We start from the raw sequence: 23,721 nt of genomic DNA on the forward strand, positions 1-23,721 counted from the left end.
TTAAAAAAATATATTGAAATTATATGTATTTTTTTACATTTTTGTCACTTTAGTATATATATATGCAATTTTAGAAAATAAAAGTGTTAAGAGTTAATTTTTTCGCTTTTTTTAATAAGTTTTTGTAATTTTTGTAGATTACCATGTACGTGTTTCTAAACAAATAAACATGCTTTTGTTCAAATTTAGACAGCATTATGAAAATCAGCTTTTGACGGAAGTTTATGAATAGAGAATCTGTTTTTAATGTTAAAATTAATTTTACGTTTTACGTTATTTAAAAAAAACATTTTTTACATTTTTAAAACACGATTATACGCTGCTTTGTCAAGCCAAAGTACTTAAAAAGTATAAAATCAAAAATTTTCTTGTTGTCAGAAAATCTTATGTTTGCAGATTAACATTATCTTTTGTGCGTGAAACACGGAGATATTATATTTCCTCACTTCGAATTGAATTTTAACAACCGAGTATTTATTTTATAAGCAATAGCTTGTTTATTAAATTTTGACTCAGTATTTTATATTTACTTTGACTATTAGTTATTACGATTCTTTTTTTTTACGATTCATTTGCTTCTACAATTCATTTAAAATGTTTAAAACTATAATAGAATAATATATATATATATATATATATATATATATATATATATATATATATATATATATATATATATATATATATATATTTTTTTTTCATATACAATTTGACAATAAAACTAAAACCTTAAACTGGCGCTGTTTGTCTATAAAATAATGTTTACATTGAAAGTTTAATAAAATTTCATGATCAAGAAATTTTATTATTGATTATTAAACCTTGTTCAATTTATTTCAAGTCTATATCAAATGCTACTACGTAAAATTAGTTTTACAAAATGGAATTATTTTTGAAAAACTAATCCCATCATATATTGACGAATTCCAAAGGCTTTTTTTTCTTTTTGAAAAAGCGCGAAAATAGTTTGAAACTTAATCAAAAAAAAGATTTTTTACCGATTAGTGGAAGTGTGTGATATTGTTTATAAGATATGCGAAAATAAGCTATATTAGAATGCCTGCAAAAATTAACGTCAATATTATTCAACTTTAATCTTGCTGTTATAAAAATATTTTCCAATTAGATTTTTAGCGAGAACCCTGTGATTTTTCTCATCCTCTAGATAGCTTATCGGCAACGTTACAAGAAAAACAATCTTTGTCAGTCAAAAGAAAAAAATGGCAACTATCAACAAAGTCAAACAACAAAGACCATTCTGACACTGTACGAAAAAACATTATATTTATAAAGTAACGTAGCTAAATACTATATATATATACATATATAACTTGATATCAGCATGTTCATATTACTGTGATCATGATGGCAAAGGTATCCCTAGCTAAACATAATGATTTTTTTGTTTGTTTGTCATTCATGTAATTTAAAATGCTCTGTTTTTTTAATATAGTTTAGTCAGATATGACAAAGTGAATTTTATTTAATTTTTGTTATTTACTGAAAACTAATCATAGGTAACATTCCGAAGCAAAAGAAAAATTACAATTAAATTCAATTAACTGTATTAAATACTCGTTGATGAAGCTAAATTTTATTTTAGCTTTATATATAATTGTTATTGTTGCAATGGCAAGGTACTAGTTTATTCAATTTGAAATTTAAATTGAACCATTATAAGTCTTATTTTATATTTTTTTATTTAAATCTACTTTTAGTTTCTTTGATTTATTCAGATAACATCTCGATTTAGTTCTTACAAACAAATATTTTAAAACTAATTTAATTTTCTAAGTAAAAAACATTAAGTTTTATTTACTTTTATGTTTGCATGCATTTTGTATTATTTGTTTTAAAACCACACACACACACACACACAAATGATAATAATAAATAAATAAAGATAGATATACATAGTGTACGGTATTGTACGGAATACTTTTTTTAGTTACGGGAATGTACCTATCACTAAATTAATATTTACCCCTGAATTTTTCTAATCAAAATTTACACTGTTTTCTAAAGTATAAAGTTGTGTAAACTATGTAGTCTAAAAAAGAAAAGGTTTTTCAAAAAACTGTTTATTAAATTTACATCTATTTTTTAGAACTTATACTTTTTTAAGCTATTGGAAAGTTTTTTAAAGGTGGTATACCATATTTAGAATACCAGTTTTAGACCAAAGTGTAAAAACATTATTAACTTATTCAAAATTTTATCCTTTTTCTTTGGATGTATTAAATGAGTAGTTTGAATTTCAGACTACAAAATACTTGGAAAACAAACATCAAAATGTCAAAACTAAAACGTATAAAAAAACCTTTGAAACTATTTAAGAAAATTATGCTTCAGAATAGTGGTTTGAATTTTAACTTAAAATTTAAAATTTATATATTAGATATTTATTTAGTAAAATTGCATTAGAGACGAATCAATTTACAGCTAATATAATTAACAAAGAAGCAAAAAAAAAATTATCTTCAAATCTCCGTGAAAAATATTATAAATGGACTTTAAACTAATTTTAGATAATGTAACTATCAGACCAGAAAAATCTGCCAAATTAATAGTAATTTTTTTTTTTTTTAACATCTTTGCTTCCAACAAGGCGGCAAGCAACCACTATTAGAGTTGGAAGTTACTGGAAGAGAAAAGATGAAGTTTATAGAACAAGATAACGATTGACTGACGACTTAAAAAATTGCAAATTATATAAATAAGGAAAGCAAGATGAAGGAAGCGAATTCCAAAGAACTGATGTTCGAAGAAAAAAACTAGACAAATAAGAGTTTTTGAAACACTTAGGAAAGTCATAGAAAAAGGATGAGGCTTAATTGAATGACGAGTAACACGAGAATTAATTTTTGTAGATGGCACAAGAGACGCTAGCTCCTTAGAGCAGTGCCCATTATAATATTTGTAGAAAAGAGAAAGAGAAGCAACATTTCGACGATGTGATAATGGTTGGAGGTTGGCTGCAAGAGCAGGTCCAACTATGTTGACCATGCGTTTTTGCACCTTGTCTAAAAAAGAAAGGGCATCATTGGAAGATCCGTTCCAGATATGGCAACAATATTACATACAAGGACGGATTTGAGATTTATAGAGATAAAGAATTGAATCCGGAGAAAGAAAGTGTTGAGCACGATAAAGAGATGCAACCTTAGCTGATGCTAAATTTGCAATGGTTTTGATATATGGTTTACAAGAAAGATCGGAAGTAAGAGATAATCCTAGAAGATGAAGGGTAGATTACTAATTGAGTACATCGCTGTTCATAAATATAAGAAGATCTAAATTATTGTGGTAACGAAAGGCTGAAAAAATTTGGTTTCATCTGAATTAAAGTTCACCAGCCACTGTGAGCCCCATGCTATAGCAGAAGTGAGATTCTTTTCAAGCTCAAATGCCCCCTCCAAGCAATCAGAGAGTGTTGGCTTCTTATCATGATAAGAATAAATGGTAGTATCATTAGCGAACAATCCCCCTTCCCCTTTAGATATGAGAATATCTGGAAGATCGTTAATGTAAATTTAAAAGAGTATAGGGCCTAGGGTAGAACCTTGAGAAACCCTTAAAGTTACAAGATGTAAAGAAGAGTGCTGTCAATCGAGAACAACTTTTATACTACAATTGGAAAGGAAGGATTCTATAATCTTAAAGATGTTACCTGATACAGCGTAATAGACGCGTTATTTTGGATCAATAACTTACATTGAGCAAACAAATAAATTCGGTTATAAAAATTTTAACTCTAACTTGAAAAGTATATCACGTGCTGCACTTTACCATCTGGAAGAAACTCATCTAAAACAATAGCTGATATCCACACACAGAAGACTTTTTTAATGTGCATTTTTATTTGTTCGAAAGTGTATTGCAAACTCTTGAAAACCTTAACATATAAAGGGGTAGTCAATAAACTGCGTCACGCAATTTTTGACAACTTTGGACTCTTGTTCCCGTAGTAACTAATTGTCACGTTTGATGATTCTCTCCCCCTCACTCCATTAAAATTAGCAACTCCCCTCCCTCCCTCAAACAATTTTTTTTCTCCCTATCGCATAACGCAATTTGTGGACGACCCATAGTGAATATGATCTAACATTAATAAAATTAAAATATGTACTGATGCTTAAAAACAGTAAAGTACTTGATTGCTTAACATTGTTAAGGAAAATACAGAACTATTTTTGGTGTGCTATTAAAAGTAACCATGAAAATTTTATTCAATGAAGAAAGGTGTTTTTGTAATTTTTATATTTCCGAAATTCAAATTCCTGATGAACAGCATTAATTTTTTCCACAACGACATCAATCCTGATGAATGACATTATTTTAAAAGACATCATTTTTTCCACAGCGCATCGTGAACAAAATTTCATCTTATTGAAAATATTGAGTTATTAGTATTACATATATCAATAAAAAGTCCATAAAAACTCATTACATTCATTTTATGTAGGCCTTAAAAAACAACTTATATTTAAAATCAATGTTAGACTAAACAAAAAATTCAAATGAAACCTTTTTTTGTGTGTGTGTGTGTGTGTGGTTATTATGGTGCTCTAAAATGTCTTTACGGTCTTATCGCAGAACACCGCTAATGAGTATTTAAATAGGAAGCTTACGCATTCTGTTTTTTATACTGAAAAAGCGGCCAGAGTTGGCATCGAAGCAAGGACCTTTTGACTCTAAAGCAAGTGCTGTAACAACTGTGTCACGGCTACTCATCATTGCACCACGGCTGACAATAGATTTTTTTCAGCTATTTTCTTATTTCATTCATATGGCTTTGGTACCTAAAATTTCATTTGTTAATAAAGATGTTGGAAAAATGGTTCTTATACTTCAGTGACAATCTAAAATAAACGATCCCAATGTTTCAGGGGTATTTTAAAATGGCTTTGCTCTTTAATCGTTTTTTTACATTTTTTTTGTTTTTTTTTAGTTTTTCTTTTTATGTTATTTTCTGTTAGGTTTTTGATAATTATTGGATTTCAAAACATGGTTTCTTCTTTCATATTTATTGCGATTTTAAAACATGGTTTCTCTTTTCATGATTTCTCTTTTCATGGTTTCTCTTTTCATGATGATTTTTAATGATAATTTAAAATGACTGCTAGCGGTACGAATTTTGTCGCTTCACGAATTTCGGCTCAAAAACAAGACGTCCGATGTTCGATGCTCTGGCCAGATAATCGACATGGGTAGGGATGGTATTGTAAACTCCCTAAATAAATGCTCTTCCATCGTGCTTTGTGATTATAACAATTAATTATCATTAACAAATTTTAATTTTTATTGAATAATTTATTTGTCTTCAACAATTTAGGAAAAGTTTAAATTTTTACCAGTTCAAAAAACCGAATTAATAAAAACTATTAACGAATTTTTTGTGTGAATGTGCTGTAAACATTATGAAATTGTAAGAAAAAAAATATTTCTAACTACTGCACTAACATTTACAATTTTATCGAGTATTAAAATTAACGAATTTTCTTTTGTGTTTTACTTGAAAACATGTTTCGAAATGTTTCCTCCGAATGTTAATTAAGTAAAGATAATCCAAAACATAAAACGGTTTCTTTGGAGACTTTGTAAAACTCTCGTCTAAGATTAAGACTTTGTTGAAGAACACGTGGAAGAACAATTACTTATTGAAATTCAGATATCTAAAAAATGTCTTAACCTTGTCTTAAAAACGTCAAAAGTGTCAAAAAGATTTTTCTTTATCACAATTAAAAAAGCAAACATAGCTCTTATTAAATGAAAAAATTGAAACAAAATAAAATAAGGTTGAAAAAAAATTGAAAAAAATGAAAAAAAGATTAATTAAATATTTCAAGCGCTGAAAACAGTTTCGATAAAAAAAACTTGCAAAAGTTAATAGCAGTCTTTATCTACACCAGCATGCGACTAAATCAACTTTATTCAGTCAATAAATCGTCAAAAAGTAGATTTAAAAGTAAGATTGGTTTTAGAAAAATTATTTTTGCAACTTAAAGATCTACCGAGGAGAAACTTGAACACTTCAAAGAGTTTCAAATTATAATCATCTTTTAAATGCCATTCTTTAGCTAGTTTACATTGAAAACGGAAGCATATCAGTATTTACAAAGACTTATCTTTATCTTTATACTTAATATTCCCCGAAAATCTGCCTTGATGCTCTTTTTAACTTTTTACTTTTTTTAACTAATTTTTATTAATAAAAACAAGTATAGAAAGTTATTTAAAAAAAAAAACACAAAACAGTAGCGAATGCAAATTTTGACAAAAATAAAAAAATAAAAATTAAATATTTTCGAAATTCGGTCAAATTTTGAAAATATTTTAAATTTTTTCGTCTATACAAATAAGGGGTCGTCCATAAATAATGTCAGTAAATATTGGGGGGGGGGGGGGAGTACTGGAAAGCTTGACACTAACTGACAATGGGGAGGGGGGTGTTGAGGCCAAAATGATGTCAATTTAAATTTATTTTTTAGTTTTAATGAGCAGGTTTTAACGGTATTTACATCTACTAAATGGTATAGAAATGATGTTTCGTTTGTGAGGAAATTAATTTTAAATGCAGGGAATTTGATATTATATTTTATTAAATTATTTATAATATAATATTATAAATTAATATAATAAGTTTCCCAGAGACATTAAATAGATAACAACTACTAACGTAAAATAAAAACTACTATCGTTTTATTAATATATTACCATTTGACTGCGAATCAAATTATGTTAGAAATATTAACTCTTTGTATATAAAATTCACAATCGTTATTTGCTCCCTAGCGGATTATAAAATGTGGTTCAAATAAACTCATAAAAGTAAACTCATAAATTTGTCATTTTTTGAAATTAAGTTGTCGTTATTTCAAATACGAAACTCTAATTGCTCTCTAGTTGATTGTAAAACGTGATGCAATGCAAACATATAAAGTCTATTGAAAATTCGAAACGCTAATTTCTTCCTAGCGGGTTGAAGAAACTCTTTTAAAAAGCTTGCGCTAACGATGAGCAAAATCATTATTTTGATTGTGAAGTAAGCAATACTAATAGATCAATATTAAAATATGGATAAAACTGCATTACTTAACTTATTGATGGTCTCGTATGGAAATGCTCATCCCGATTAAAAAAAGGCTAATATCCAGAAAGAAGTCCATAGTATAAGGAATTCATTAAAAGAAGAGAAACTGGTGCATAAGGATCTTGAATCAAGAGTAATGTATTTAATCAATTTATTTAATGAAAAGGCAATGAAGTTCATGAGCAAGCAATTATCATTTTGGGCCAATACTCCAAAACAGTCTGCCCCCACGTAAACTCCACTTGAATTTGACAAGAATTCCTCACAGTTTGTTGAGCCCACCAATGAGAGATCTGTTCTTGATGATCAACAAAGTGCAATAACTTTGAGTTTGCTGACCACGAAAAATCAAAAAAATGCAAGAACAGTGGCTCAAGATCGACTCAATTCTGAGATTGCAGCTTTAACTTGTAAAGTTACTGGACTGAAGACTAGAAAGAGAAGAGGATTCATTGCTGAAGCTGAAGAAGATGATTTGAAAAAGAAAAAGAAGGAACTAGTTCATGTATGTAAAGAACTGGCCAAAAAAAAGTATGATCATGCTCAACAGAAGAAAACTAGAGAACTGAAAAAAGCTAGAATGGAGGAAATCTGCTTGGAGCATCCAAAAGTCAAAGAAAAACTAAAAATCAGAAAGGAACCTGGTCGACCGTCATTAGAAGTAAATCAACCTCTTCTTTTGAAAAAGATTATGGATATTGCTCTCCATGGTTCGTCCGCTGATGAAAGACATCGGTCAGAGGTTCTTCGGGTAATGATAGCTTAGCTATGTTTGTTAATATTGTATTTGTTAGAATTTTACTCTTAATTAGTACTTGCACTATTGTAAAGGTTTGATTTGAATATGATTTACGAAATAAATCCCGTTTTCTGTAAAAAAGTTAATTATATCCAAATATATTTCTTTATAATTTAGAGCATTAAAACTCTCGACGAATTGACATCTGAGATGAACAAAATTGGATTTGCAATCAGCAAGAGCGCCCTCTATACTCGTCTACTTCCGAGAAGTTACGGAACATAAAAAAGCAAAAGGCACGCCAAAACAGTCCCTGTTAGATTGATCAGTCCTCAGAATGAATCTCATTTAAAACATGTTGACGGACTCTTTTGCAGTTCAACTACAAAATATGTGGAAGAATTTTGTTCTATTTTAGGGCCAGATAAAGTGTGTTTCATTAGCCAAGACGACAAGGCTAGTGTGCCAATTGGAATCACAGCAGTCAAAAAACAGGCGCCGTTGTTGATGCATTCGGAGTACCGGGTAACTCTCCCAGACCACGACTGGGTCATGGCTGCTAAACACAAGCTTATACTATTTGTATACGCTGGAATTACAATCAAAAAAGATGGTCTCGGAAAAACAGATGTTGTTACTTATTTTGGACCTACCTACACTGCTGTTCGATCAGGAAAACATACATCCTCGACCGCCTTCGCTTATGGATTAGACTTTCAGCGACTCTTGGATATCAAAGAATTCGACTCTATTACCAGAGATCCTCAAACTAATATGGTTAAGCCTATGGAGCTCTATTACCAGAGATCCTCAAACTAATATGGTTAAACTAATATGGAGGGCCCATCGAAAATCCCAGATACCAGAAAGTAATTGAAATCGGGATTCACCATTTCTTGAAGAATAATCTTGACGCTCTTTTCATCATGACGGATGCTCCAGGCCGCAGTGCATTCAACAGAGCTGAGCAACGAATGGCACCTCTAAGTAAAGAATTATCTGGGGTGATTCTTCCGCACGAACATTACGGAACTCATCTTGATTCTCAAGGTAATTACATTGACAAAAGTTAATTTGTAAAATATTGATATAATTTTTAACCTATGATAACCAACATATCTTTTTAAATCAGGCAGGACAATAGATGAAAGTTTAGAAAAACAGAACTTTGGTTTTTCTGGACAGGCATTGGCTGATATTTGGATTGCCGATCATCTTCGTACAAGTCAATATTTTACTCAAATTGTGAAATGTGAAAATCGTTCTTGTTGTCGGACTATTAGAAGCTCTTACTTTACTCTAATTAGAGCAAGATTTCTTCCACCACCTGTCCCTGTCAACTAAACGAGAGACGGGCTCAAAGCAGTAGATGTCTCAGAAGGAGCAAATTAATTGTTTCCATCATCCGTCTTTATACTCATCGCATCAAACATTGGAAGTATTCTTCCTCGTACTGCTAAAGGATTTCGCTGCCAAGCATCAGACAGAATTTTTGGCAGTCATCGCCTTGCAGAAGAGTTCGGAAACTGCTGAATGGTTAAATAAAAATGAAGTTGACACAACGAATTTTATTGTACCTCAAGAATACGATATCCATGGGAAGACTATATTAAAGATATATAATACTATTTGCTTAGTTGATTATTTAATGAGATATCGACTATTTTATAATATAATTTAATGAGATCTACTATTATATATAATTTTAATTTTGGAATTCACTGGGAAATTTTCGGAATTAGAAACTATATTATGAAAATGAATTCCGAAATTATCGAATTTCAAATTTTGAGATGCGTTCCCTATTTATGACTATAATTGTTTTAGTTACATTTTCAACCGACTTAAGCATTTGAGCTGTTAAAATTAAAAACCACTTTGAACCGAAAGTTTAAATTTGTCCAAGCTAGTTTACTCATTGAGTTTTTAACTATGCAAAACTTTAAACTTTTTTTATAAAAAAAATAACTTTATTGATCAAAACTTATTTTAACTTATTTATCAAATATTTATTGAAAGGTTTTTTTCATTTGCTATTACACTACTAATACATCTATTGTAGCAAAATAGTATAATATACTAAAGTAGCAGTAGACGAGCCTAAAAATGAGATAGACGAGCTTAAACTCTGATGCAAATTATTATAGACGAGCCTAAACTCGAATGCAAATTATTTTATTAAAGTCTTTTGTGGTTTTGTCGGCTACTTTAAGACTACATTAACTTAAGCAGTTATGCAATGTTACCCCAGTGGGCACGGTACGGCACGGTTTTTAAAACGTTTTTAAAACGTTTTTTAAACGTTTTCATAAGGTTTAAACCTAATAAAAACGTCCAAAGAACGTTTTAAAAACGTACTGTGCCCATTGGGACAAAACTTAAATTAAATTGTATAAAAAAAATTATTTTTATAGGAACTCGTGTCCTTAAAAGCAGTTTCATATAAACAACCAATAAACACAAAGTTAATCCCCAAGCCAAAGTTTGCAACTTCTTATGCATCTTGTAAAAATTCATTATTAGTTCCTTCGTTAGACAAAAGTTTTCGAGAAGAAGGACTAACAAAAAATATATTCAGTTCATCTTACAATGAAGCTCGCAATTTATTCGTTCGAAATACAAACAATCAAGCTCAAGAAAATGAGCGACCACGATCTAGAACTTGGACGCAGGGACAAACTGATGTAGAAAAGAGTCGCGGACCAAATTTATCGGCTACCCATTATCTAAATTCTACTAATTTATCTGAAATAATTAGGCCGTTTAAGTCAAAGTTTGACCAAAAATCAAAATCTCACCGCAAGCTGAACGAAATTGTTGGTAAAATTTTGAAAAAGAACTTAGATCATTGGCATTACGATCCGGATCAATCAAGGAAGCGTTGCACAACCTTAAGCGAAATTATCGAGACAACAATAAAAACGACTCTAAATGTTCGTCAAAATGAATACAAAGTTATTGTAATTATTTTTATAAGTGCTGTTCGTGGAGACGGAATGAAACACGCAAGTAAATGCTGTTGGGATTCTGATACCGATTTATTTGTTACAGAGGCTTTTCGTCGAGAAGACCTCATAGCTGTCGCTAATGTATTTGCAACGTTAAACGATAAATGGAGTAGCCGGTTCATTTCCTGACAAAGTAAATATTTAAAGTTTTCTTACTATAGAGAAAAAATAGTAACATATTCGTAAAAAAATTGTTGTAGCAAATAATACTAACTTTGCAAAGTCCAAATATTAAATTTTTTTAAATAGTCAGATATTTAATAGTATAGTTTAACACATAGCGGGATATCCTTTCAACATTAAAACCTAAAAAAGATGATAACGATTTTTAGAACTTTGAAAATGGTAATCATTCTAGTGACGTATTATTGTGAAATTTTATCCAACTCGAAATTTTGGTTTATAAAATATTTTTAAATTATATTTATTTCTTAATTTGTTTTATACTAATGATATTTATAAGAAATTTGAAATAATGAAATAAAATAGATATTTTTAAATCATATTATGATAAAATGTTTACATTATCAATTTTTGTATCTCAGTATTTTAGAATATTATAAAGTGAAATTATTATTGTTAACAACGTTTAGATGTGAAATTGGAAAAAAGAGAAAAACAAAATTGCAAGAAAAAGATTTGTTTGCATAAAGTTGCAATTTTAAGTGCTTTTTGAGAGTTTGTCCACCATATGGCCCACTGTGCAGCGGTCTTTAGTTTTCATGGTTTGTCGAGGTTTTGTTTCTCAATTTTTAAAAGTTTTAAGAGCGTTTATATTTTACAATGAAAAGGGTTTAAATGTTGCATAGCAACACTCTAAATAAGACCCATGTAAGAGTAGTAAAGGACGCGAAACAAGCTTAAAAAACAACTTTGAAATAAGCATAATTGCTCATGCTCGTGCTAATTTATTTTTGCGTTTGGCGTAACCAATAGTTTTAGGTTTTGATTTTTCGATATTCATTATTAATAACTCTGCTATTTCTTCATTTCTTCTTTTTTTTTTTTGTTTAGTTAATAATGTGAAAATTTGTAGTTGCACAAAAAGTTAAACTAATTGTTAATGATCAGTTTTTTCATTGGTATTAACATTTTTAGCTTCAATAGATATTAAATTAGAAAAATCTTAGTGCACAAACCTTATAAAAGTATATAATTAAAGGTGGATAGCTGCAAGCAACGAAAATACTCATTTTAAGAGGAGTCATGAAAATAAGCAAGCTTTAAATTTTCAATATAGCTTTAGTACACTAAATGCTACATCATCAGTTAATGAAGTTTGAAGACGATTTTGCTCTTTTTAGAAAGTTGTGACAGAACAAAAAAATGAAAGCTTAACCATAGTATTAACAGTTTATCTAGTCTAGTTTATCTAAATTACATTACGCAACAAAATTAAAACTAGGAAATTAGTTTAAGTGTGAAACTACCAAAAATGTATCTGAACTTTTATATAAAAAATCCGTTGAACCTGCAAAGAAGTAATCACCTGAAAAAAGCTAAAGGGTTAATTTTTTTTTTTAGCACCCCTTCTAAGAAATGGTGCTGCCACATATATGCTTTATATAAAGGTATAAGATCAAAGCCGAATGCTAACCCAAAAACATTAATGTAGATGACCGTACACATACCACAAAAAAATCTACTAAAACACACACTTGAAAGGCTGTTGGCATAGGCTCCTATACTAACTACAATGGTTAAAGGGAATAACTATTTATTACTTGTATTGTATCATTATAACTTAATGGAATGTATGATAATAAAAACATAAATAACATAAAAGTGTTGAATTTAGATACCAACAACTTAGAGTTAAGATATGATTATCAAGCCTACACAGTTGGATAAACCTTTTAAAGTTAATTCTACTTATTGGGTATAAAAACGGAAAAAAAGAAAGTGTCGAAAGTCGTTGCTAATAAAATACGAGGAAAACAAGTAAAGAGCAGAACTCAGGCCAATTTTATAAATCTAGTAGCGATGCAAATACTGCCGGCACAGCTTTTGCTAAATATAAACTAGCTTCCGAGATACTAGAAGTTGATGAAAATTTATTTATTGTTTTTAAATTATTTCACTTTGCTATTGGGATATGAAATACAGCAAAAATTAATGATTTTTTGCATAACTGCACTAAAACTATAAACATCATAGTATTCATGGTATTATATGTTACAATCTTTTCACTGAATTCTTGGTCATGCTATAATTACAAGACAATACCTTTCAAGTACAATAATGCCAAAAGAGACCAGAGAGGCGCGAAGTAAAGACTTAAAGAACTTTTTAGTACGTTTTAGCAGAAAGATACAAACCAAAATTTGATTAATAGGCTTTTTGAAAAATTTACAATCAAAATTTGCATAAATTTCTTATTAGATTTGTTGAGAGAATCAGCTCCATAATTAACAGATTTATAATGTATCATAATTAGCTGATTTGTAATCTATAAATTAATGCAAGTATTATTTTTGTATTCTAGTTTTTTTTAAACAAAAATATTTTTAATTTAAAACAACGTTTGAGTGGATAAAAAACCCCAAAAACCAATGACATAAAAAAAGAAAAATTTAAAAAAATGCTTTTTTAAAATTTTGCTTTTTTAAGAGCGAGATTTTGAGGGGTAAAAAAACCAAGTTTTTAACTTGATTTTTTTACCCCTCAAAGCTGTTATATAAAAGTCTTTATATAACAGCTTTTGTTAGGTTTGAAAAAAAATTGGATAAGAAGCAGTACATTCATTGACTGTCTTTAAATAATAAGCTCTAAGTTTAAAATGGTTTAAATTATTAAAATGGCTACATTCAATCTCAGCAAACTTTTTTCTGATGATTTTCCTCTAAGACATATTTTCTCAAGTTAAAATCTGGTTTTTTTATCACTTTATGATAATTTCACTATGAATTTTAACATTTTAAAAAGTTTGGCTTTCAATTAGATGAAAAAAAAAGTTTAATAAATGTAAGAATGTAAATAGGTTTGTTTGCTACAAAATATAAACTATTTTCGGTTATAAAGTTAATAATCCAAATAGCTGCTAATTTATTCAAGAAATTTTGAACATTTGAAAAATGTAATTTTTTTTATTGAAGAGTATTGAATTTATATCTGAGTGAAAGTACTTTTGTAGTAAAGCCCGGCCTGTCAACTGTTTATACCACAATAAATGACGGCAAAACACTAAACGCTGTAGTATTAAAAATGCTTTAAAAGTGTAAGTCTCAGTCTATGAATATTTTGCTTATTCTAAAAGGTTTATTTTACAAACTATTTGGAAAATTAATTAAAACTGAGACAAGGATGTATTGAAACCTGGAATTGACATTCGTGAACGTATTCGCGCCGTATTAAACGGATCGTCAATACTCCTTGAAAACTCTCAGCGGTAAACAAGAAAAACGTATTCCAGCACTAAAAATAAAAAAAAAACTCCCACTTTTATTTAAGATTTAACTACGGGTTTCGTAAGGAAGGAAAGTAGCATAACCAATACGGGAAATGTTGCTCGCAAAATTTTTAATATTTATTTTTTAATAATTTTTAATTGTGACAGGGAGAATTTTAAACTTAAATATCAGTCTGATTAATATTTGAGACTTAATCATTGATATAAATAGCACAAATACAAGAACGCACATAAAAACTTTCAAACAGGAATTTTAACATATACTTGTACTCATTACTAGTGATGCGTTTTTAAAAACCATATACAAGAGATACATCAAATTATTTGACTATGAGATTTGATATGCAGCTCTATTGCAAATAAGCAACAAAACAAAATGCACGATCAAAGAGTGAAATTAAAAACAGTTTAAAAGAGCAAGGTGATCTTCTTATAACTGTTTGAAATAAAGGTAAAATAACATAATGTTGACTGTTTTTTGAACGTTATGCTATTGCAAATAGTTGAATAATTTGTATTGATTTTTTTTTCCTTTTGACTAGTTGTCATAGTTGAGTAATAATTTTTTTCTAATAATAGTCATTTCAAAGTTTTGATTTTTTTGTTGTCGTTTGTTTTAACTATTCTGGAAAGTAAAAAAGAAAGACCTGTATCATGAACTAAAATGAAGAACCAACTGTTCTGCATTAGTTGTTTTTTTTAAATTTTATTAAAAGCCGAGGGGTATAAAGACTAACTATCATAAATGGATCCATTTTTTGGTATTTTGAAAGAGTTAACTTCCAGACATGGAGCAAACTCTAAACATTTGTGTGTTTATACTTATGTCAAACAATAATGGTTTGCCAAAAATTGCAATGATTGTAGGCTGGGAACAAAAACGCGCTTAAATTTCACCACCTCCTCCCCCCCCCCCCCCATTCTACTCCATGGTCTTCATCTTTTTGTGCAGTTGCAAAATCTAATCAAATAATAATCATTTTTTTCATCTTTTTCAAAAGAACAACTCTCTTGAGAACAAACGGCTACTTACTATTGAAAGAAATCAATGTAAAAAGGTGCTGTCTTATGTAAAGCTCCATTATTCTTAGTTCTCTAAATCTCATATATTATCTCAGAAGTTAAGCTCTAGAGACTTTTTGAAAATCTTCAACCGCGTCATTGAAAAGGGTAGGTTTAACATTCCATCTCTCGTTCATGGACCGGATCATTATACCCATCTCACCTAATCTAAGGATAAGGCAGAAATATTGGCAAGGAACTTTTCTTCTAATTTGACTCTAGAATCTTATGGCAATTCTCTTTCTTCCACTCTAACAAAACAGGTTAATCCGTTGTTGGTCTTACTGTCAGACAATCAATACGGTTTTCGATCATCTTGCTCGACGACTGACTTGTTAACTGCTGTGACTAAAAGATTTTGTTATGCATTAGATGGAGACAATAAGGCTAGGGCTATTTTTTTTGGCATATCTAAAGCTTTCGACAAAGTTTGGCACGCTGGTCTTTAATTTAATAACATTTAGTTTTTGAGTTTATCAAATTGCTTGTTTCTAACGGCTTTATTAAAGTCATCCTCGAAGGCCAACACCCTTCTTCATATTTCCAGTAACTTCTGGGGTACCTCAAACTTTTATCCTTGGTCCTGTTTAATTTTTTATCAACATAAATGATCTTCCTAATAACCTTACATCTAAAGTAGCTCTTTTTGCTGATGACTCAACTTTATACTCCTGTCTTGACAAAAAAGTCTTCTCTTTTTTTTTTTTAGAGTTATTTTTAGGTGCTCCCAGAAGTCCTTATGGCCTTATCACGGAGCACCGTGGGAGAGCATTTTGATCTTTTCAAAAGCTTAGAACAGGCAGCCAATCTTGAATCTGATCTCACTTCTTTATGCAAACGGCGCGTTATGCGTCGCTCAAATACTAAATGAGTAAATAGATTTTTTTTAAAAAGAAGCATTTAACACTTATAGATTTAAAACAAAAGTATTTAGTAAGTGAATTTTGTTTGAATTTCTTCATAAAATAATGTTATAAACCGACAGGATTAATAAGTCTTTACAAGTCTTGTGATACAAATTTCAATGGTTATAAAAGAAAAGATTAATATTTCACTCAGATTATCTTCACCTGAAACTAAATTTATAAGTAGCATGTAAGGTGTATGGGCTCCATCTAAACGTTTTTAGTTTTTCTTAAATTTCAAATTAAGTTTACGAAGGTGAACTATTCTGCCCAAACTGTAAATAAGATGTAAATAATTGTATTATTTTTAGAAGTAATTCGAAACTATGGCGATACTAACTATATACCTTCCCATCGCGAATCTTCATTTTTGAATAGAGGTGGACAATGTTACGGAAAATATAAAAATGGCTGAAAGGTTTGCGAGCCAAGGCATTATTTTTAGATATATTACTAAATTTTAAAAATCAGCAAGTTTAAATAAAACAATTTGAAAAAAGAATTTAAAAACTTTTTTCATTATAAAGAATAAATTATATTTATGTAAAATCTATATTATAAAAGAATAATAAAGAAACTTTAAAACAATAAAAAAAAAATACGCAATAACTTTTATTAAATGTTATACATTAAATGTTAAAACTTTCAATGCAAGTTTTTGATGGAATTTAGTGACCTCTGTACACATCAATCGAAAGGTATATTCAATCCACTTTGTATAGTCTTCATACAACTGAAAATAAAATGTATCATTAAACAAATCATTTTCACTGGCATCATCTTTTCTTGTAACGTAGCCTTGCAATATTAAACATAAGCATTTTTGTACTCAGTGACAAAGATGATTTTCGTTCAGCCGATTGATTAAAATTCACAAGATTCTTCACTTATAAAATAGCCACATGAAAGACAAGAATGCTCGATATCAATAGTACAATCTGATATAAACTTTTAATTGGAAATTTTCTCTTTCTCAATATTTAACTTTTTAATAATATTTTGAACTGTAGAACTTACGGTTTACCTGAACCTTGCCTAAACTTACTGAATGCTTCTTCAATGTTATCTGTAGAAAGCTCTTCTAGCATAATCTAATTAATCATAATTACATTTATCATAATTACATTTTTTTTTAACAAAGATTTACACATCTCAACTAACCCACAACAATTACGTCAAATAAAGTGAATGAATTAGTAGAATGAAATTTTAAACTGAAGATACACTATAGTTAAAGATTTCATTCTACGACCTTGTTAAGCCTTGTTTACTCTTATTAAGAGTTTTATCTCTAAAATCAAGTAAGAACTGCATTTTTTTTAATTTTTTAGATATAAATCACGAGAATATATAATTTTAATTTTACGGTAAGTTTCTTTTACAGTTATAATTTCCTAGAATTTAGTAAACTTTTCTTAAAAACAAATGGTTTCATTCATATTACAAGGGTGGATGCAAGGATGGTGTAACCTCTAATTATTTTAAAAATATGTTGATTGATTTATTGATTGATTAATAATCTTTGAATAAGTTTTAAAATCACTTATAGTTTCATCGCAAAACAATTTTATACATTTAAATTTCTTGTACATGTATAAAATTTAGTCTTGACAATTTTATTAGCTGATTTTTCTCAAAATCAAAGTTACCTTTTAAGATCACTTTTCTTAGCAGTAATATGTGGTCATTTTAAATTGCAATTTCTGCGTTTTGCCTGTTATCCAGATATTCCTGATTTTTTTTTTTAGGTGATGAACATAATCAAAAAGTAGTAAAATCTCACATTTCTCAGTTCATATTCTCAAGAGTAATTTAAAAAAAAGCTTGATTTTTTCAATAATCATTACAAATAACTGAATAAACTTTTCCATCACAAAGCATATTCACTCAAACTAGGTTTGAAACAAGCGTTGGACATATTTTCGCGTCACGGTAAGAAAGGAGGCGCGAACTTCCTGGTTAAATGCGCTTCCGCGGTGCTCTGTGAATAGACCGTTAGGTCTTCTTGGGGCACCTAAATAACAATATAAAAAAATAAAAAAGAATCGTCGAAATTACAGACAGGTATCAATTTGCATAAAAAGGATGGCGCATCTTTTAAACATTTAACTATAATACTACAAACAGTATGTAGAAACGACTCTGAGTTAATTTCTGCTTTTCTAAATAAAGAACTGCCATGTTAAAGAAAAAGAGACTTTAGATTTACAAACTTCATTTTCCAAGAGTATACAATTTCTCTGATTCTCCTCTTAATTTGAAAATATGATGCTGATAAAGTCATAATCTGAAACTTTCTTCATCATGGATGTAATTTGTAACTGAATTTAATGGTTTCGAAATGTTGAAAAAAAACAATATAGTCTGATGATAGTTGCTATATTATAAATTCTTTAACCTACTTTTGATGCATTAATAGATTTAGTATGACCTTGTATACAAGGTCATATTGTATTACAAAAATTGATATTACATGTCATATCATTTTTTGTATACATTTTTGTTTCGATCATTAAAAATTGATATTATACTATAATATTAATTTTTGATGGTTGAAACAAATTGCTTTTTAAATGTTGTGAAAGCTCGTCACACTTTTCATTTCTGATAGAAATGAAAAGTGTGACGAGCCTTTAAAATCAAGGTCCACTACTATAGACAACACTTGTCTATAGTAGTGGACCTTGATTTTATATGTTCGGTTGGTCTAATTTTAGCCCATTAACATTAGTTTTTAGAAAAATTTCTGCAAAATGTTTTTCACAGACAACAATATCTGGACAGTATTTAATTGAAAAATTATTTCTAAAAGTTAAATTTATCCAACGATGTCTTTCTTCTCTATTGAAGGGAAGCCTAATAACTCGTACTTTATTTTTAGCGTCAATGTTTCTTATGCATCAATGAATTTTCAGCTTTTAGGGGCGATCCTTGGATTAATGTGGGGTAGGGGAAGCAGGTAAATCTATAAATAATACCCACTGCTTGCTAAAAATTTAAAGAAAAAGGAAAGTTTTTTTTACCTCTTTCTCCGTAGAACTACCCCTTATAACACTTTTTAACCATTTGTTATAACAGTATACTGCAACTTAAATGCAACACTGAACTTAAATGCATCTTTTCGTAAATTGTCAAACCCTAGTCAAGAAAACATATTTGCGACTGAAAAGCCTGTAGAAAGTATTGCCATGTTCAAAACTAATTCGAAAATTAAAAATTATAAAATTGCGTTTAAAATATGTTAAAAATTTTCAATAAGAGGTAATTACGTGAAGTAATTTTTTGACGACCCCTAATAGCAATTATTTAACTAAAACTTATAATAAAAGTACAGACATCGTAAAACAAAGTGTTAATATTGAAATTTAAAGGGTTTTATTGAAAAGAAAAAAAAAAGATTCGAATAATTTTGTCCACCTTATGTCTGATATTAGGCCCATTGTGCGCTGCTGTGCAATTAGTCGAAAGTCGATGGCGCCAAAGTCATTTTATTCAATATAACAATATTACGACCTTACACGCATATTAAAAGGTTTGCTACAACATAATTAAAGCCAAATGAATTTATTTGATAACTGCAAATTTACCTTCTTTTCGGTGTCTTCAATATAACAATATTACGACCTTATACGCACATTAAAAGGTTTACAACGGCATAGTGCTTGCAATTCGGTACTGAATAATTTTAATGCCGGTAATACCGCTATGATACCGGTAATACCGGCATGATACCGGTAATTAAAACATAAAGCAACAGCTAAAATTGTATTAAACTCCTTATCAATTACTTCAACTCCAGAATCATGGTCAATCAGTGATTAGCGAATGCAATTTTTTAATTTTACGAAACGTTCGATTATTTAACATTAAAAAAAATAATAAGTGTATTAGCGCTATATAATATTCAATTTGCGTTTTAGTTTCAACACGCGCTCTGTTAAAATAGTAAACATTCCTTTATCAGATTTCCAACTTTTCATTCTTTACGTTAGTGCAAAACTCAAACATTAAAGCGAGTGATATAGTGATAACTTTTTAAATCAATGCTTTGTTAATAGAAGGAAAACAAAATTTTACTTTTAAATTAAACAATTTTTATCTTTAACTAAATATTTTTAACAATAATTTTTGAATAGAAAATGAGCTTGTATTGAGCTAAACCAATACCGGTTTATCGGTACTTAAAAAAGTCCGGTATTACCGGTATCGGTACTACAGGTATTGGAAGCGCTACTCCGGCACAAGTAAAGCCAAATGAATTTATTTGATAACTGCAAATTTACTTTCTTTTCTGTGTCTTCAATATAACAATATTACGACCTTACACTCACATTAACAGGTTTACTACGACATAAGTAAAGCCAGAATTAATCTATCACTGGCCTCTGCTTAAATACAAGCTGGACCAGCCGGTTGTCTTTTGGATTTTGTCCATCATAATCGAGCTCTAGGAGTTTTTTAAATATATAGCTCTTTAAACATTTATATGTAACCGTGAGCCGATTGTAGTGTACTACCTCCTAATCTCACTAGCATCAATAAAAAATGCATCAGAAACTCTTAACGTTCACGTCTTTATGAGAGGTATTTTCATTTATTTCCAACAAAAACTATTTTAATTATACTTCTATTTCTCGCAAAAACTATTTTATAAATACTCCGATTTCTTTTTTTAGGAGTGTTGTTAACTTTATGTACAGACATTTTCATTTGAATTCATAATTGTTTGGCTATAATTTTGAATCTATCAAACAGAAATCGGTCACTTTCCCCATTTCATGGTTTTTCCGTTGTAGTCATTTACGATTTAGGGTGAATCTGCAGTTAAATTATTAGTTATTAAGTTATTTCTTATTATTGTGCTCTCGTTCTCGGAAACTAAATGTGAACTTTAATCTTTGACTTTTTAAAAAAAAATTTTTCTTAATATACCGTTGTCAGTAATAAACTTAAATAAAAAAAACTTTGTTGTTTATATCAGGACCTGCGCGAATAGGTGTATTGTGGTGATGAGGTGGTGGTCGTCGAGAGTAGGGTGAAGGAGAAGGAGGGGGGGAGGGGAGTTCATTTAAGATTTTTGCTGATTAAGAAAAAAAAGGTCGTCCTGTTTTAAAATTTGCCGATTGACTTGTCTAAAAGGGTCAAGTTTGCCAACTAAATAAACCGAAAATTCATTGATGGGGGAGGAGTGGGTGTACCTTTTCACACACCTCCCCCCTCCTTCTTATCGCGCTCGCTTGTATATAATATTTCGGTACTTTTGTCGTTTTAGACTTAGTCATGATATTTAAGTTACCTGCTATATAGCAGGTAACTTAAATATCGCTCTCCATCGTTTTTTTTTTTTTAAATTTAATATTATTTTACGCAGTTTAAAAGTTTAATATCATTTTACCTGTTTTAGATAAGCACAAACTTAATAAAAATTTAATTTAACATGCTTAATTAAAATAATGTAACCTATTTTAAGTAAACAATTAAAATAACAATCAATAGTTTTAATAAATTTAGAAAATCTTTACCAGAAGTGGGGTTCGAACCCACGCGGACATACGTCCATTGGATCTTAAGTCCAACGCCTTAACCACTCGGCCATCCTGGTTAATACTTCTGCCTAAAAATATATATATATAAATTTATTTATTCTGTCATTTTAGAAATTTACATCTATTTAATTTTTCAGAATATATATATTTTTTTAGTTTAATTAAAAATAATTAAAAAAAAACATTTTTAATTTTTTAAAATTAAATCACCTAGTAGCTGAGGCCGGCACCAAGGAGGGGAGGGTGTTTGTAGAGGTGCAACACCCACAATCAATGAATTTTTGTACATTAGTCGGCAAATTTGACCCTTTTAGACAAGTGGGAAAATGTAGACTTCTTAAACAAGACAGTCTGCAAATTTCAAAAAACGAGGACCTTCTCTCTCATTCATACTCGCACCGGCCCTGCTAGTAGTGCTCCTAATTTAAATTAAATAAATAAAAATTCTACGTAAACGACATGGAAATAGTCAAAAATCTAACGCCTAGTAAAACAGCCCTTTTTAAGTTTTTTATGTTATAGAAACTTAAAACCAGCTATTTTACGCTCTATAAAACTAGGGATGATGCCGAGTTTGGCATTAAATCTAATAAGCTAATTTTCTATAAACTATAATAAAACACTTTAGTATTTTATAATAATATATAAAAAACAATTGACTAAGTAAAAATGAGCTCGAAGTTGCGAAAAGCTTGCTAAAAATTAACAAAGCACCAGGAATCGATGACATTGGTGGTAATGTAGTAATAAGCGTTTTTCCATTTATAAACAAACACATATTCAAAATTTTTAAGTTCTCAATTATAACAGGAACTGCTCCAGTTAAAAAAAAAGTGGGAAAATGTGTACATTTAATTTAAAATAGATAATATAAATAGGGGAAAGGCGCCTATGATGGCATACTTAACTTTGAAGCTTCATTATTCAGTATTCTGAAGACCAATAATAAAAGTTTTGATATGGATGCATTCCTTGTTACATCTATAACAATAATTACCTTGGGAGTTTTCATCAGTTTTATTTTTTTATAAGTTATTCTTATTGTAAAAAAAAGCACAAGTATGCCATCATAGGCAACCGCTGCTCCTATGATGGCATAGGGGAGGATGGGGCTAGTTAGGATCGAAGGTAACTTAATGATTTCATTTAACCTTAGAGTCTTCCCTCAGAAAAGTCAGAAATTACTCGAAACCATCCTAATTTACCATTTCATGCTACACACCAGCATTGTAAAATTTTGCGCATGCGCAAAAAAAAATGCACCAAAAAAAAATGCTGGAGCATCGCTTTCTTTTAACTTTACTTAAAAATAAGTTTTTCTTATAAAAAAAAAAGTTTTTCCCAACTCGTCAATATTTCAACACCCCCAACTCGTCAGTATGCCATCATGGGTAAAAGTCGTCATTTTCATTAAAACAAGCTGTGTCTGCTTTGTTCAAAAGATAAAATTAAAGTAACTATTCCACTAAATGCACAAAACTTGAATATAAAATGCATGAAAATTTCATTTCTGCACAGTTAATAGTAAAATTACAATCTTAAATATATGAAGGAAATAAAACTACAACAGCACATCCCAAAATCGATTTTTGTTGATTATAAAAACAATATTTGTGCACAAGGGACGTTTTTTCACTAAAACTAATGTAAAGTCAGTATAGTCATGTAGGTCTAATCATTTTTTTACCGAAACCAATTTTAATGGAAATATGACCGGTATGCCCTACTTAACTAATAACGACATTTTAGATGAAAAGCAGTTCAGATTTTAAAAGCATCACTCCACCGAACCTGCTATATATGATCTTGTAAAAATATAATGCTATATATGATCTTGTACAACATAAATGACTCCATTGTTTCTAGGAATCTTTATTGACCTATCAAAAGCATCCATGCATATAGACTAGGGATTGCAATCCCAGAGGTCTTTTCCATCCCGGGATTCCCGGATTGAAA

At 29.6% G+C, this 23,721-nt stretch overlaps 1 protein-coding gene and 1 non-coding gene across 2 annotated transcripts; one reads left to right on the forward strand and one right to left on the reverse strand.

Annotated features, from left to right (window-relative positions):
* The first annotated feature begins 976 nt into the window (after nucleotides 1–976).
* On the forward strand, nucleotides 977–11,476 carry LOC105846547 (uncharacterized). The gene is made up of 2 exons (XM_065803377.1): nucleotides 977–1,374; nucleotides 10,247–11,476. Exons 1-2 carry the CDS (start codon nucleotides 1,363–1,365, stop codon nucleotides 10,967–10,969), a joined length of 735 nt encoding a protein of 244 aa, XP_065659449.1. The 5' UTR covers nucleotides 977–1,362; the 3' UTR covers nucleotides 10,970–11,476.
* A 10,259-nt stretch (nucleotides 11,477–21,735) lies between these two features.
* trnal-uaa (transfer RNA leucine (anticodon UAA)) lies at nucleotides 21,736–21,818 on the reverse strand. Its single transcript has one exon. It is a non-coding gene; the product is annotated as a tRNA-Leu (tRNA).
* Nucleotides 21,819–23,721: the final 1,903 nt, after the last annotated feature.

This window comes from Hydra vulgaris, chromosome 08 (assembly GCF_038396675.1).
Source record: "Hydra vulgaris chromosome 08, alternate assembly HydraT2T_AEP".
Taxonomy (NCBI): Eukaryota; Metazoa; Cnidaria; class Hydrozoa; order Anthoathecata; family Hydridae; genus Hydra; species Hydra vulgaris.